General features: G+C 49.8%; 1 protein-coding gene across 1 annotated transcript in view; it reads right to left on the reverse strand.

Moving 5' to 3' along the window:
* SKI (SKI proto-oncogene) overlaps positions 1-11,110 on the reverse strand; it is a 99,365-nt gene extending 88,255 nt beyond the window's left edge. The window contains exons 1-2 of the mRNA XM_058039370.1: positions 10,222-11,110; positions 9,191-10,112 (exon numbers count right to left, since the gene is read on the reverse strand). Of these exons, the coding sequence (XP_057895353.1) occupies positions 9,191-10,102 (912 nt within the window). The 5' untranslated portion in view covers positions 10,103-10,112; positions 10,222-11,110. The remainder of the gene's footprint in view (positions 1-9,190; positions 10,113-10,221) is intronic.
* Between the last annotated feature and the right edge of the window lie 2,391 nt (positions 11,111-13,501).

Here is a 13,501-nt window from a genome sequence, read left to right on the forward strand (position 1 = left end):
TGACACTGTTATCTTTCAACTTAGATGAGTTTTCCAACTGTGGAATGGTGGTGCTTCAGAAAAGCCTGTTTAACATATAATTCTTACTAACAAAAGTGTAAGTCTGAAATTCATTACATCAGTGATGGTTACTGAAATCAAACCATATTTTATCCTTAATATTGTGTATTTTTTGCCTTTTTTAGCCCACTACTCTGTGTAAAAGCTATAAAACTTATTTTACTGCAATGAACAGGTAAACCTGAACAATCTTGAAAATTTTGTAGGGTGAAAAAATACAGAACCTAGAAAAATTGAATACTTAGTTTTTTAACTATTTAACGTAATTCACCACTTCTAATTGGTACTATTGCAACCTCTGTGTGGGTAAGCAGCAGGATGCCTGTGCAACTTGTATGTTTTATTACTCAGCAGAATTAATGTTGTGACCCTGGAAACAGCAGCTCCCAGCACCAGGAGTGCAGCACTCCAGAACTCACAGGGAGGGACACAAAGTGCCTCTCCCAAAGGCACTGGAGCTGCAGAACAGCTCTGCTGGCCTGGGCACCCTCTGGCAGGGTACAGGTGCCACAAGAGCCTCACACAGAAACTCACACTGATCAAGGAGCTGTTTCCCTCTCTTCAAGTTCAATAAATGCTCTTGACTGCAGTGATTTCTTCTCCTGGGACCAAACCTTGATTTTGCTCAAGGGCAGCAGGAACTTCCTCACTAAATGGTCAGGGCACACCAAGAGCAGCATTACACAGCGTTCAGGTGGTGATCAGGGGCTGGACTCAGGATCTCAGAGGTTTTTTCCAGGCTCAGTGATTGTGTGAGTCTGAAATCCAACAAGTGAAAGCAAACACTGCAGCAGACATGCATCAGGAATGCTGCAGAGCCCAGAACATCCCACACCACATGAGAGATCTACCTGGAAATCAGCACCTGGAACACAGGTAATGTGAGAAGTGGAGGGGGTAGAGGGCTTCATAAAAATGCAGGATGTGACAGTGAAAAGATATGAAATGGTTTTTCTTCCAAGCCCAACAGATGTTGTTCAATTAAGGATGCAAATAAATCACCCTCTGCATTGCGAGTCAGAAAACACACACATAAAAGCTTTCTAAATACATTTCAGTTTAAACTTGCATAATTCTCCCAGTGGAGAAATCATCTTCAACTTATGTAATCCTTAGAAAGAGACATTATTACATACAATTCTGCGCCACTAAGGAACAAGGAAGGCATATCTAGAAAAGAGGAGCACCCACACAGCATTAATGATATGGGTGTGGAGGGAGCAGGGGGAGAGCTGGAGCAGGGCTGCAGAGCTCTGCTCTGGTGTCTGCACAGAGCCTGAGCGAGGCAGCTCCAGGGGCTGCTCCCCTCTCGCAGCCAGAACTGTCTGTTATACTTAACCCAGACTTCCGAACACTTGATATCCTGTCTGCTATTTCAATGCCCTTACTCAATGCTTCAGACAGACATTACACAAACTGGCTGGTGAAAAGGGTTGAGAAACCAAGAAGCAATCCAAGTCAATGACCTTATTCTATAAAACGATACCAGTGAGTGAACAGCGGGCAAGGAACAAAGCACAGGGTACCACAGCCCTGAATCCATCACTGCAGTCCTCCCCAGGAAAAGAAAAGCACCAGCCTCTACCTTATCTTGTGGATATTGCTGCTGTCTTTTAACCCTTAAAGGCTGAGCAGCCCTTGTGCTTCCAGTGGCACTGATTCTCATACCAAAACACAAACAGCTTCCATTTTTTTTTAAAGAAAAAACTACAGAAACCCAAACATACAAGTCCCATTTTCTACAAAGCATGTGCAAAGGTAACTGTACATAAATCAATAAACAACAAAGCCAGAGCCCAGGTTATTGATTAGCTCCTTTGCTGTTTACCTCCAGCGTACAGAATGATGCTGCAATTTTTACACACACACACAGAGTCTCCAGCCTCGTGCACGTTTTCCCTGACACTTTAAACAGGACTGTTAGAACAAGGCTGCCTGAGTTGGGATGGCAGGACCTGCCTTATTTCCCAGAACATATGTCTGTGCAGCTTATCAGGCTGTGTTAATATGCAGCCAGTGCTTGGAGAAGCCTAATTTTACAGGATAGCAACCAAGCCATAGATGGAGGCGATGATAACAGCTCCACACATGGGAATTCCCATTGGCTCCCACAAGAGCTCTGTCCATCACACACTGACAGGATCAGAGCTCAAATTAGTATCAGTGTTTTCGTCACCTCATCCAACCAAAAGTCAAAGCAAAATCGTTATCTCAGTGCAGAGGGGCCAGCCTCTATCAGGCAGCAGGATTCCCCACAGCCAAGGAAAGCTGCACACTCAATCCCTGCTCCTGATGTGACTCTGAGGCCAAGCTCGTGGTCCTTGAATTTGCACCAGCAGAAAAGGCTGCTCCTTATGCTAACCTTAGATTTATTTATTCATTAATAAAAAATAAAATAAAAAACAATAACTGACAAATCCTAAATACAGGAAGAGAAGATCTCTATGGTAGATCTCTAGCACAACCTTAAAACCAGATCTTGCATGTAGTGACCAACAGGACAGGACTCTTTCAGTCTGAAGCCAGCTCCCAGTTGCCCCATTCAGGAGATTCACCAGGATCAGAGCACCAAACGTCTTCTACACCAAATCCTCACTAATGAGCAAAATGAAAACACTGCAATAGCAGAACTACAGGATCTCAGCACAGTCCTGTAAATCCAGCTAAACTTAGTGCAGCCACTGTGCCTGAGCACTGGGACATTCTGGTTCAGATCTGCCCCTGCTCTCTGCCAGCCAACACACAGGAAGGAGCCTGATACACACGAGTCTGCTGTGGTTTGTGGGTGAACTGGTTCCAATTACTGTGGGCTGATTTCTTGAGTGGGAGCTGCAGAACCGGCCCCAAAGCCCCAAACCTTCAGATTAACCTGCTCTGTTCCAGAAGATCCAGAGCAGGTGATTTCAGGGATGATCTGAGTCTGATTCTCTATGCTGACAATGAAATTTAAGGCATACAAGAATGCACAGGGTGTAAAGAAGAAGGGAAGGGACCACTGAACACTTTTTCTGAAATTATTTTCCAATAATATACACTGCTTGTATTAGAGACAGAGTGGAGTAGCATTAAAAAATTGGTGCTGATTCATTAATACATAATACACATTACCCAGATACACAAAACATACACAAAGTAGATATTATCTGATAAAACGTATCATTAACACACATGCTCTAATTGACAGATTTCAAACAAAAACATGCAATATTCCTACATTTTAAAGTAAAGCTTCCTGTATGTGAAGATCAATTTGAATTAAGTGCTCTATGGCCACTCAGCTAAAACAGATCAGCAGCCTAGTAATTGAGGGATTCTATCAATAGATTCTCAACAATCCAGTATAAGTCATTTCTGTCTACTTTTTTCCCAAGATCCCCTATTGGATTTGGTGTAACTCTTCCATGACGGTTCCCTCTTAAACAAGAATTAGAGTCAAGTCCAAACTGTGCTTTAAAATTAAACCAAAACAACCAAACCAAGCCAAACATGAAAAACATAATCTGTGTCTTAGTACTGCACACATGGAGACACAGCTCCTCATGTGATGGCAAAGCAGTCTGGCCAGCTGAGCCAGCGATGTGAGTTCAATCACCAGTGCTCCCCAGTGAGAGCCAGCCCTTCACTGGGGCCAGTCAAACCCTTCACTTGTGTGAAATCAGGAGATGAACACAAAGTGAGTTTTGGCCAGACTGGACACTGCAGACAGCCAGAGGCCGTGGCTGTGCCCTGGAGCCCCTGCCCTGGCAGAGCTGGTGCCTGGGGTGCAGATAAGCAAGGAGAGGCTGCAGCCCTGCTGCGCTGCCCGGACACGCTGGGAGCAGCCTGGCGCAGACGCCTCCAGATGCTTTTACAACACCGATGCAAAGGCGCCTCTCAGCAAGTGCAAACACACCCTGCCGGGTCAGGCAGCCCCAGCCAGCGATAACCAGGCTCCCAGCCTGCCAGGGACCAGGTGTCAGGCTCCCAGCACATCCAGAAATGAAGCCGTGTTTACACGCATCTTCAAAGCGTGCTACTGTTTGGGCAGGACACACACCCAAGCCTGAAACCACAGAAATGGAGAGGCAAGTGAGACAGCCCAGACAATGGAGGGAGAGGCAGAGGTTTAAAAATTTTTTCAAAAGCAGAGATTGCATATAATTCCCACCCTAATTCAAGAGAACTGACTTGAGGAACTTAGGAACTCTTCTGGAGCAAGAGAGAGCTGTGGTTGACTCAACACCATGAGATCACTGGCAGCAAACTCTTTGTCCAACACACATGCACGTACCTGCTGCTTTGTTCTCGATCTACAACATCTGTAAGACTGTTTGCACGCCTGGGAAAAAACTGCTGATGTTTGCTAAACACCGTCCTCTCCCTGGGTACACGGGATTTCATTCAAGCTGGTGTCACTTTTGAAGTTCAACTTTTAAGCTGTGAAAGACTTCTGAACTAAACTACTGCCCTAAGACAGCAATGTTTTTGAGACTTCTAAATTTTTACACATGACTTCAACATTCCATGGGCAAACAACTGAACTCCCGGTTGTCAGGACAAAATTTTGCAACAGTATTTTTCCCATCAGTTTCTACCAAGAGGAATAAATCCATCCTGCAGTCTGAACATCACAACTCAGAATCGCTCTGCTGCACCCACCACAGGACATACCCACTAACAAATAAAGGTTCCTACTGCCAGAAGGCAGGACTTTAGGATAAGGCACAAATTCCAGCTCCACTCCTGCAGCCTTTCAGGTGGCCATAAAGCACAGCACAGCAAGCCCTGGGCAGCACCTAAAAGCCCACGTCCTCCCTCCACCCGCGGCCGCCCCGCTCGCAGCAATTTGGGTTCTTTGATTCTGCTGCACACTTGACCTGGCTAAACCTTCCTCCAGCTGAGCGAGCTGCATGTTGTGGCAGCGCTGGGTTGGGAGGCATTGTGAAATAAAGTGGGAGGCCTCGTGTGCTCATTTGTGTGTCAGTACCCAGAATGCTGCTCCTGGCTTCCAGCTACTTCATAGAAGTGCTGCTGGGACTTGAACCGTGGGAACACGGCAGCGCTGGGTGTGTGGGTGTGCTCACACGTGTGCAAGGACAGCTCTGCCTCTCCTGGGCCCTGCTCACAGCCAGTCCTGCCCAGGGTGCACGTCTGGCACACGGGTGGGGAATCTCAAAGTGCCCTCAAACGTTGCTCGGTTCAGTACTGGAGAAAAAGGGTTCAAAACAGACAGAGCTGAACCCACCCTGCTCTTCTGGAAATAGCAACCAACAAAGCCTTCAGGGCTGCGTCTGAACTCATTCTGTGTGAGTGCAGCATCCCTATGCGAGGCAAGCAGGGAGCTGGCTGTCACACAGAGTGACTGGAGAGCAGTGCCACAGACACACCTGGGCCACCTCGGTGCCACAGGAGAGCACGCACCAGGGGCTGAGCCCAAGAAAAGGCTTTGGCACTCATGCTGGATTTCTAGGACCCTGTTTTGCAACCCCATCAGATTATTCACATTTTGAATTTCTAGAAATACCCCAGAATTTCTCTTGGTTGTGCTCCACAGCAGTAATGGTGGATGAGATGAGACAGGCAGGGAAACAGGACACCCACCCAAGTAAAAGCTGTGCTGGTGCAGAGAAAGCAAAGCACAACAAACCCTGCATGGGAAGGTGGAACACCCAGAGAAGGACACAAAGTCAGTAAAATGGAGAAGTTACACAACTCAAGAGAAGAAAGAGCTTTGGGAAGTGGCATCAAGGTGACAGACCCTATGGGAGGTCAGTTACTCATCCAAGCATGAACAAGAGGATATAAAAACCAAAATTTTAGAACAGTGTAAGGAATGTCACTGAGGCCTTTTTGGTCTCTGCTCTAGTGGGGAGCCCCAGCTGTCACAACTCCCTCCAGCTTTTGGTTAGGACCCTTTGCTGACTTCACACAGGTCTGGACAAAGGGTTCCTCTGCAAGTGGCAAGACCAGGCAACAGGAGTCTTGTTCAACCAACAGGGCTGACAGAGATCTCAGCATCCACACATCCATCTCCTACAGAAGGATGGTTATCACTACAGATACTTGATGTAGAGAGAAATATGCGCTGGGAATGAAATATCTAGGAAAAGCTACGCCTTTAGCACAGCTTTAAAACCACGCCAAGGAAAAAAATGAAAAGGAAAAAAAAAAAGAGAGAAAAAAAGGCAGTTCTGCCACTATGCTGAATCTGCACCAGGGGCTTGTGCCAACCCAGCTCCTCCATTTAAGTCAGACCCTTAAAAGGCAGAGCTGTGCTGGCAAAAATCTCCAGACCTCATCACAGAAACCTCATGGAGACACATGAAAAGGTCAAAACACTCATTGCTGCCTAAACAGCCATAAAATTGGTCATATGCATCCCATGCTACCAACATACTACCAGAGCCCCAGGGGAAACACACCACACAAAGCAATGTGTGTGTACACACACACAGAAATAAATAAATTGAGAAACTGCAAAAAAGGTCACTCCTGAAAGCAGAAAACCCAATATCTGACACAGCAGCTTATGGCACATGAACACCTCTGTATGAAACAGAACAAAGCAAAGCTGAGATCTACATCAAAAAGGAAGCCCACCACAAAGACACATGTGCTTCACCCTTTCATCCCCAGACAGCCAGAGCCCCACGGACACACAAAACCCACACAGGATCTGACACACACGGAATGGGACCATCCTGTCACTTCCTCACCAGGCATCTAAACTTTACTCCAATGTTACTTGCCCCTGGCCACAGCCTACCAATCTTAGAGCCTGATTAAATCTCTCCGTAATTATCCACACACACTGCTACAACACAAATGACCTTAGCATATGATATCCGTTGGCTGAGCCCAATGGAAAAAGACTTCAGGAAAAGGAAGGATAAGAGTACAGAACTCTGCCAGCACCGTCAGGGTCTCCTCAGGACTGCACTGCTTTAACCCAAGAGTCCTGAAGGCCTTGGAACTTAATATGAGGTAAAACATTCTGTTTTCCCTACCCCATAGTCTGAGCACACACCATTCTTCCCCACCTCACTCCTTGCCACCTTCCAAATGAATTTATACAGGAGACTTTAGCATTTCATTATGGATTTCTGGCAAAATTTTCCAGAAAATAGATGGCCACCATTTCCTCACACAATTTTTGGCATTCACTATTAGGTATCTTCAAGTTGCTTTGCATTCCAGGCAGATTTTGGGGGGTGAGGGAAGTGTTTCTCATGTTCTGAACTAGGACCTATGAAAGGGTCCCCAAAAAAACCGAGGCACAGCCAAGGTTTAGTAACCTTTGCTCGTTCTCCTTCTGCAGCCTCGCCTGAGGTGTTGGATAAAGGATGCAGCTGAAGAGAACCCTGAAAAAGCCTTGCAAGAAAAGGAAAGCACTTGTCTACTAACACTCATTTTAAACTCTGGAAATGACCAAATCAGGGGAACAGGACCTTTCCACAACAACAACGTGGAGATTTCTTCATTTTACTTCCCAAACGAAGCATGCTCTAGAAAATTCAATTCCTTTCCTAGCATGAAAATGTCTCCAGTTGGAGAGCCATATTCTCCTCTCCATGAGATCCATGTAGATCTACCCCACCATTCCACCTCGGCACATGACTGACGGAGAATAGACAAGCCATTAAAAACACATCCACCTCCAACCACGGGGATAATGTGCCTCATTACAGCCCAGCTTTGTCACAGCGTCCTGACACGCCGGGGAGGAAGAGGAGGGGTGAGGACAAGGACTGAGCCGGGGGCCAGGAGAGAAACTGGAAGAGTCAGACTCTGCTCCTTAATCCAGAAGTGTGCAGCCCGGTCAGATGGGCTGCTAGGCCTCCTATACTGGTTGTGGAATTATTGTACTGTTTGCATAGCATATTTTTTAAAAAATCTGGGGTTTGCTTGGATATTTTTGTAGCACGTTTTTTATAAATAAAAAAATGATAGAGTACAACTCTACCTTAGTCAGAGTGTGTGTCTACCCCTTTAAACAGGAATTTGGTAAGTTAAATCAAAATTTTCACAGTGGCCTTTAAACATCTTCTCTTTTCCAGGCTTGTGCATTGCCCTTGCACTCCAGACACAAACCCCCAAAGTTTGGCAATCTCCGACAGCGAGGCAGAGCCCGAATAACAAACCTGCCGGGGAGAACTCGGGATCAGGAGTTTGTTTTGCCCTCGCACCGGGGCAAGGAGCAGGAAGCACAATTGCTCATCCCCAGCCAGTGGCAGCGGGGCAGGAGCCAGACAGACACGCCGGTGTCTGTGAGTCCCCGCGGCCCTGCGGCACCGCTGCCCATGGAGCAGGACCGCTGCCAGATGCCGAGGCAGCTCCCACCCACACACCGGGGATTCTGGGATCTAAAGGCAGCTCAGACTGAAAGAAAAACAAGTGGCACCTAAAAAAAAAAAAAAAATGTGCTTGAGCTGTCTGGCTCAGCACGGCACGGCACGGAACACCTCAAGGAGCTGCTGCAGCTGGCCCTAGACAGAGTCATTCGCTGGATGTATACATAATCCAATATACAAAAGCCTGTCTGCTGGGGAAATTTAGGCTCCGCAGGGATACTTTAAAAGCAGGAACTTCTCCATTCACGTTCTGAACACTTCATCTATAAATCAGTAACCTGCACTACCGGCACAATTTTTTTTTTTTTTTCTTAACAGGCACATTTTATTTCCATACAAGCATCGAGAGCACTCAGCCCGCACGTCCATCCCTGGCCACACTCCATCGACCAGAAAAGTGCACGGACTTGTGTCTGGAGCCATCGGTACCTGCTCCCTTTTTCTGCCTTCTTCCTTGCCTCGACCCCAGAGTGAAGAAGCCCTTACAGACCCGAAATCACGCACTGCCAGATAAAGTCTGGGGCAGCGTGATGGGCTTCAAAGATCAAGGTCCACACATAGTAAAATATACAAATACACGTACGTAATTTAAACAAACTCCAACCACCGCGGTCAGAACACAAGCAGAGAAACAGAGGTGCCATCTCGAGCACTGCTCCTCCACACACGCGGGGAGAATGGAGAACACGATTAAAATTGCAAAATGACTCCAAGGAAAAGCAGCTGGTAACAATTTGGGTATAACGATGAACGTTACCGAAATTCCCCCCGCCCCCTTTAAAATTACAGGCACCACTTACCCGGGGGGCTTTCCTCTTGTATTTGTTGTTATAGTCAAATTTTTCTTTCATTTCATCTAAGAGCTGGCCCAGTCTAGCTTTCTCCTCTTTCCCAGTATAATCCTGGCTGAGGAGGATATAGGATCTCCAGTTTGCAGAGTCAAAGCCCCAGTGGCAAGTCCTGTTTTCCAGCGATTTGTGAGAGTGGACCACAAATTTGTGAGGCGGGTACATGAGCCTGCAGTCCAAGCACTGGATGCAGGCTGCGCTGGGGTTACTGTAAAGCTCTGGCACCAGGAGTCCCTTACACTTCCCAAAGCACTCATGATACACCTTGAAGCTCTTCTCCGTGAGCTCCAGCTCAATTGTGCTAGAGAATTCCTTCTTGCAGTGGGGAGGATAGGTGCCACCATAAAGCAAGGCGTTACAAAGCCTCTCAGCATCAGTTTTCGTGATGAGCCCGCAGGAAGGAGCGGAGAAGGGCAGGATGCCCATGACTTTGAGGATTTCCAGCTGGTCAGCAGTGCATCTGGAACAGTAAATATGTAGCTCATCACACACCGAATTAATCTGCTGCAGGGAGAAGTCCCTGAGCACCGAGTTCAGGATCTGGGGCAAGCAAAGCCGCTTCTCTCCGCCCACCACGAAGCAGGAGATGGTTTCCCCTTCCAGGATGGTCTCGCACCTCTCCGTGGATCTGTCCGAGGGCATGAAGAAGGGACCAGGCATGACCGGAGGAGGCTGGATCGGGGGCAGATGCAGTACAGGTTCCGCTGGGTCTTTGCCATTGTCTTTCTTGTACATCTCCTGTGCCCATCGTGCTGAGAAAGCAGCAGGGCCACCCAGGGAGCTCATAGAGCTCAGATGAAACTGTTCCAAGGTCTTCTGCAGTCCTGGATGAGGCTGGAAGCTGCTTCTACTTACAGTCTCCATTTTTTAGTTTCTATTCCCAAAACAAACAGCAAAAATCCCCAATTATCTTCCACCCTGGTGCAAATCCACTTAATGGATTTTTTTTAAGGAAAAAATATTAACAAAATAAAACAACCCACCCTTGTGTTTTTCCTCCTTCTCACTCAGCAATCCACTAACGGAGAGGAAATAAATCCTTTTGTATGCGTGTCTCTCTCTTCTTTCTTTCCTCTTGCTTCGCGTTACAATTTCAATCCCTCCAAGTCTCCAAGCTGCCCCGATGGAGCACAGAATCACGGCAAAAAGAGGTCTTCATCCGAGCACTCACCCCCTCAGCCAACCCCCAGGCAAACCAATCCCTCCTCCCACACCTCCAACACACACACACACACTCACTCACACACACACACACACATACACACACACACACACACCACCCACAGAAACACAAAAAGTCTGTGCCACGCTCCGAGCACCCGGGGCTCAAATATGTTCTGGCGGCTGCTGCTTCTCTGCAGTGATCCCCCTTCTGTCCATATCCACCGAGGGAAGGCGCGGGGGAGGAAAGTAAAAAGCAGGAGGAGGCAGCACGCTCGCTCTGTGGAAGGAACAACGCAGGAGAAAAGGCCCAGATCTCCGGCAGTGCCAAAGCGGCGCGGGGGCTCCGCACGGGCAAAGAGCGGCTCCGCTGCCCCTCGGGCTCCCTCTGCTCGGCCTGGGAGGGCTCCTCGGCTCGCGGTTCGCCTTCCTTCCCTTATTTCTGCCGGTGCTCTCGTTGTGCCGTGGGGAGCCGCGGTGAGAGCGCGCACATCCTCCCAGCTCCTCTTTCCAGCAGTGACTGAGAGTGCCTGAGAGCTGAGCTAATGCAGGCGGGCTCAGCCTCCCGCCCTCCGCCTCCCCCCCTCTGTTTGTTGGTGTCTGCCTCAGTCATTGAATCCCGGCCAAGAATGTGACCAACTCCCCGGGCCGGGCTCTTCCAGGAACAGCGCCCGCCTCCCCCTTCGCGCTGCGCCCAGACCGGCCGGGATGTGTCGGGATCAGCCGAGCCGAGCTGAGCCGAGCCGGTCCAACCGAGCCCGGCCGCGCCGAGCACAACCGAGCTGATCCAAGCCCAGCCGCGCCGAGCCGAACCGAGCTGGGATGTGCCGAGTCCAACCGAGCCGAACCGAACCGAGCCGAGCTGTGCTGAGCGGTGCCGAACCGAGCCGAGCCGAACCGTGCCGAGCTCGGCCGAACCGAGCCGAGCCGAGCCGCTGCACGGGCGGGCGCGCGGCGCGGCCCCGGCGGCAGCGCCGGCGAGGGAGGGAGGGAGGGAGCGGGGGGAGGATAAACTGCTGGGTTCACGGACCGCCGCGCCGCCAAGGAGGGGCGGTAGGGCGAGGGCTTTTTCCCTCTCGCCGCTGGATTTCTGGCAGCGCTGAAATGGAACAGGCGCGGGGAGCGGCGCTGGTCGCGCTCGCACGGGCACGGAGCGTGTGCGAGCACTCACGGCGCCCTGCCCGGCGTCAACTGCGGGCACACGCCCCGCGCCGACGGCAGTCACAGGCGTGAGAGCGCAACTGAGGGGCGACAACCGCGCGGGACGGGAGCGCATCCTCGGGGCGCCACGGGACACCGGAGCCCCCAACCCACCGAGCGCTACACATGTGCTTCCCTGTCTCGACACACGTGTGCTCCCCTCTCCCTACACACATATGTTCCCCGCTCCCGCACACGTCACACGTTCCTTCCACCCACAGGCGACGCTCAACGCGTGGAAGGAGCGAGAGGCGCAACCGCAGCGCGGGTGGGCAGGGGCAGGGGCAGGGGCTGTCCGAGCCCTCGCTGGAGCAGGAAGGCAGAGGCAGCACTGAGGCCACGCTGCTGGCACACAGGCGGGTCGGCTCCTGGGCTCCCACCCGCGGGCCGGGGCTGTCCGGAGTGTCCGGAGTGTCCGGGGCTGTCCTTCTGTCCGGGGCTGTCCGGAGTGTCCGGGGCACGGAGCGCCCCCCGCACGGCGGGGACGGGCGCCCTCTACCGACCGATGAGAGATCACCGCGACCGCCCCGCACCACCGCGGCCGGGGCACGGACACCGCTGACCAGGGCATGGACACCACTGACCACTGACCGGGACACAGGCATCACTGACCAGGACATCACTGACCACTGACCGGGACACAGGCATCACTGACCAGGACACCACTGACCACTGACCAGGACACGGGCATCACTGACCAGGACACCACTGACCACTGACCAGGACACGGGCATCACTGACTGCTGACCAGGGCACGGACACCACTGACCAGGGCACGGAATCACTGACCACTGACCAGGGTATCGACAGTCACTGACCATGGCATGGACATCACTGACCATGGCACAGACAGCCACTGCCCAGGGCATGGGCACCCACTGCCCAGCAGCACTGCCAACTCCATTATGGATTTATAATTCAGGTCAGGAGCGAGATGATCATACTTTCTATTAATATCAAATTTCAAAGCAAAAAACCTGTGTCTTCTCCCATTTTCCATGAACTGCACAGCCAGAATTCTAACAAACATTTCAATCACCACTTAGCATCACCATTAAGGAACAAGCTGAAAAGGTTTCCACTGTTATGTCAGAGCTCTGTCAACTGTGTGCCAAAAAGGGCTGGGGAGCACTTTCACACCAGCACAATTGTTAATAGTGTTTGTAATGCAACAAGGCCTTTAAGCCCTGCTCATCCATAGAGTGTGACTGAGGGACACAGACACTGAATTTTGGACAGTCTCCTCTGGAAGAGTTCATGGCAGTGGAACAGCAGAAAAAACACATTGGGACAAAAGAGGAGGAGCAAACAGACAAATATCCAAACAGTGCTTAAAAGAGCAATTGGAAAACAAACCCGCTGTGATTTACTCAGACTCATTGTAATGGGGCAGGACACACACCAAGCTCTTGTGTTTTATTTGTAATTTTGTATTCTGAAATCCTATTCAGAATAAAGGGAAAAGGTGTAAGAGTTGTATAAGAGCTTTGACCTTGCCCCTAAGTCAGCATTTCCCCAGAGAGGAACCCACTCTCACATACACACCTTGGACATCAACCCTCAAAGTGCTAAATGCCTTCAGAAGAGGCAGGAACCAAACACATTGGTCCAGGTCAGCAGCTGTGTCTTCATCTGCTCAGAGAAGACCCTTGGAGGATCTCCACCAAATTGCTTTAATAGAAAGGCACTGGTGGCAAGAAGGACCCTTGAAGTTTCTGCCTATACAATCCATCACAGGAGGATTTGCTGATCCATGAGTGGAATTTTCAGATATTATCACAATACCAAGGTCTAAAGATGGGGTTTAACAATCTAGGCCATACAGTCCTTGTTGATTCCTTATGCTAAGAGAAAGCAGAGCTAGGCATATTCCTCACTGAGTAACAGGATAATCAAAGGTCT

Source organism: Melospiza georgiana, chromosome 22 (assembly GCF_028018845.1).
Source record: "Melospiza georgiana isolate bMelGeo1 chromosome 22, bMelGeo1.pri, whole genome shotgun sequence".
In the NCBI taxonomy this organism is placed as follows: domain Eukaryota; kingdom Metazoa; phylum Chordata; class Aves; order Passeriformes; family Passerellidae; genus Melospiza; species Melospiza georgiana.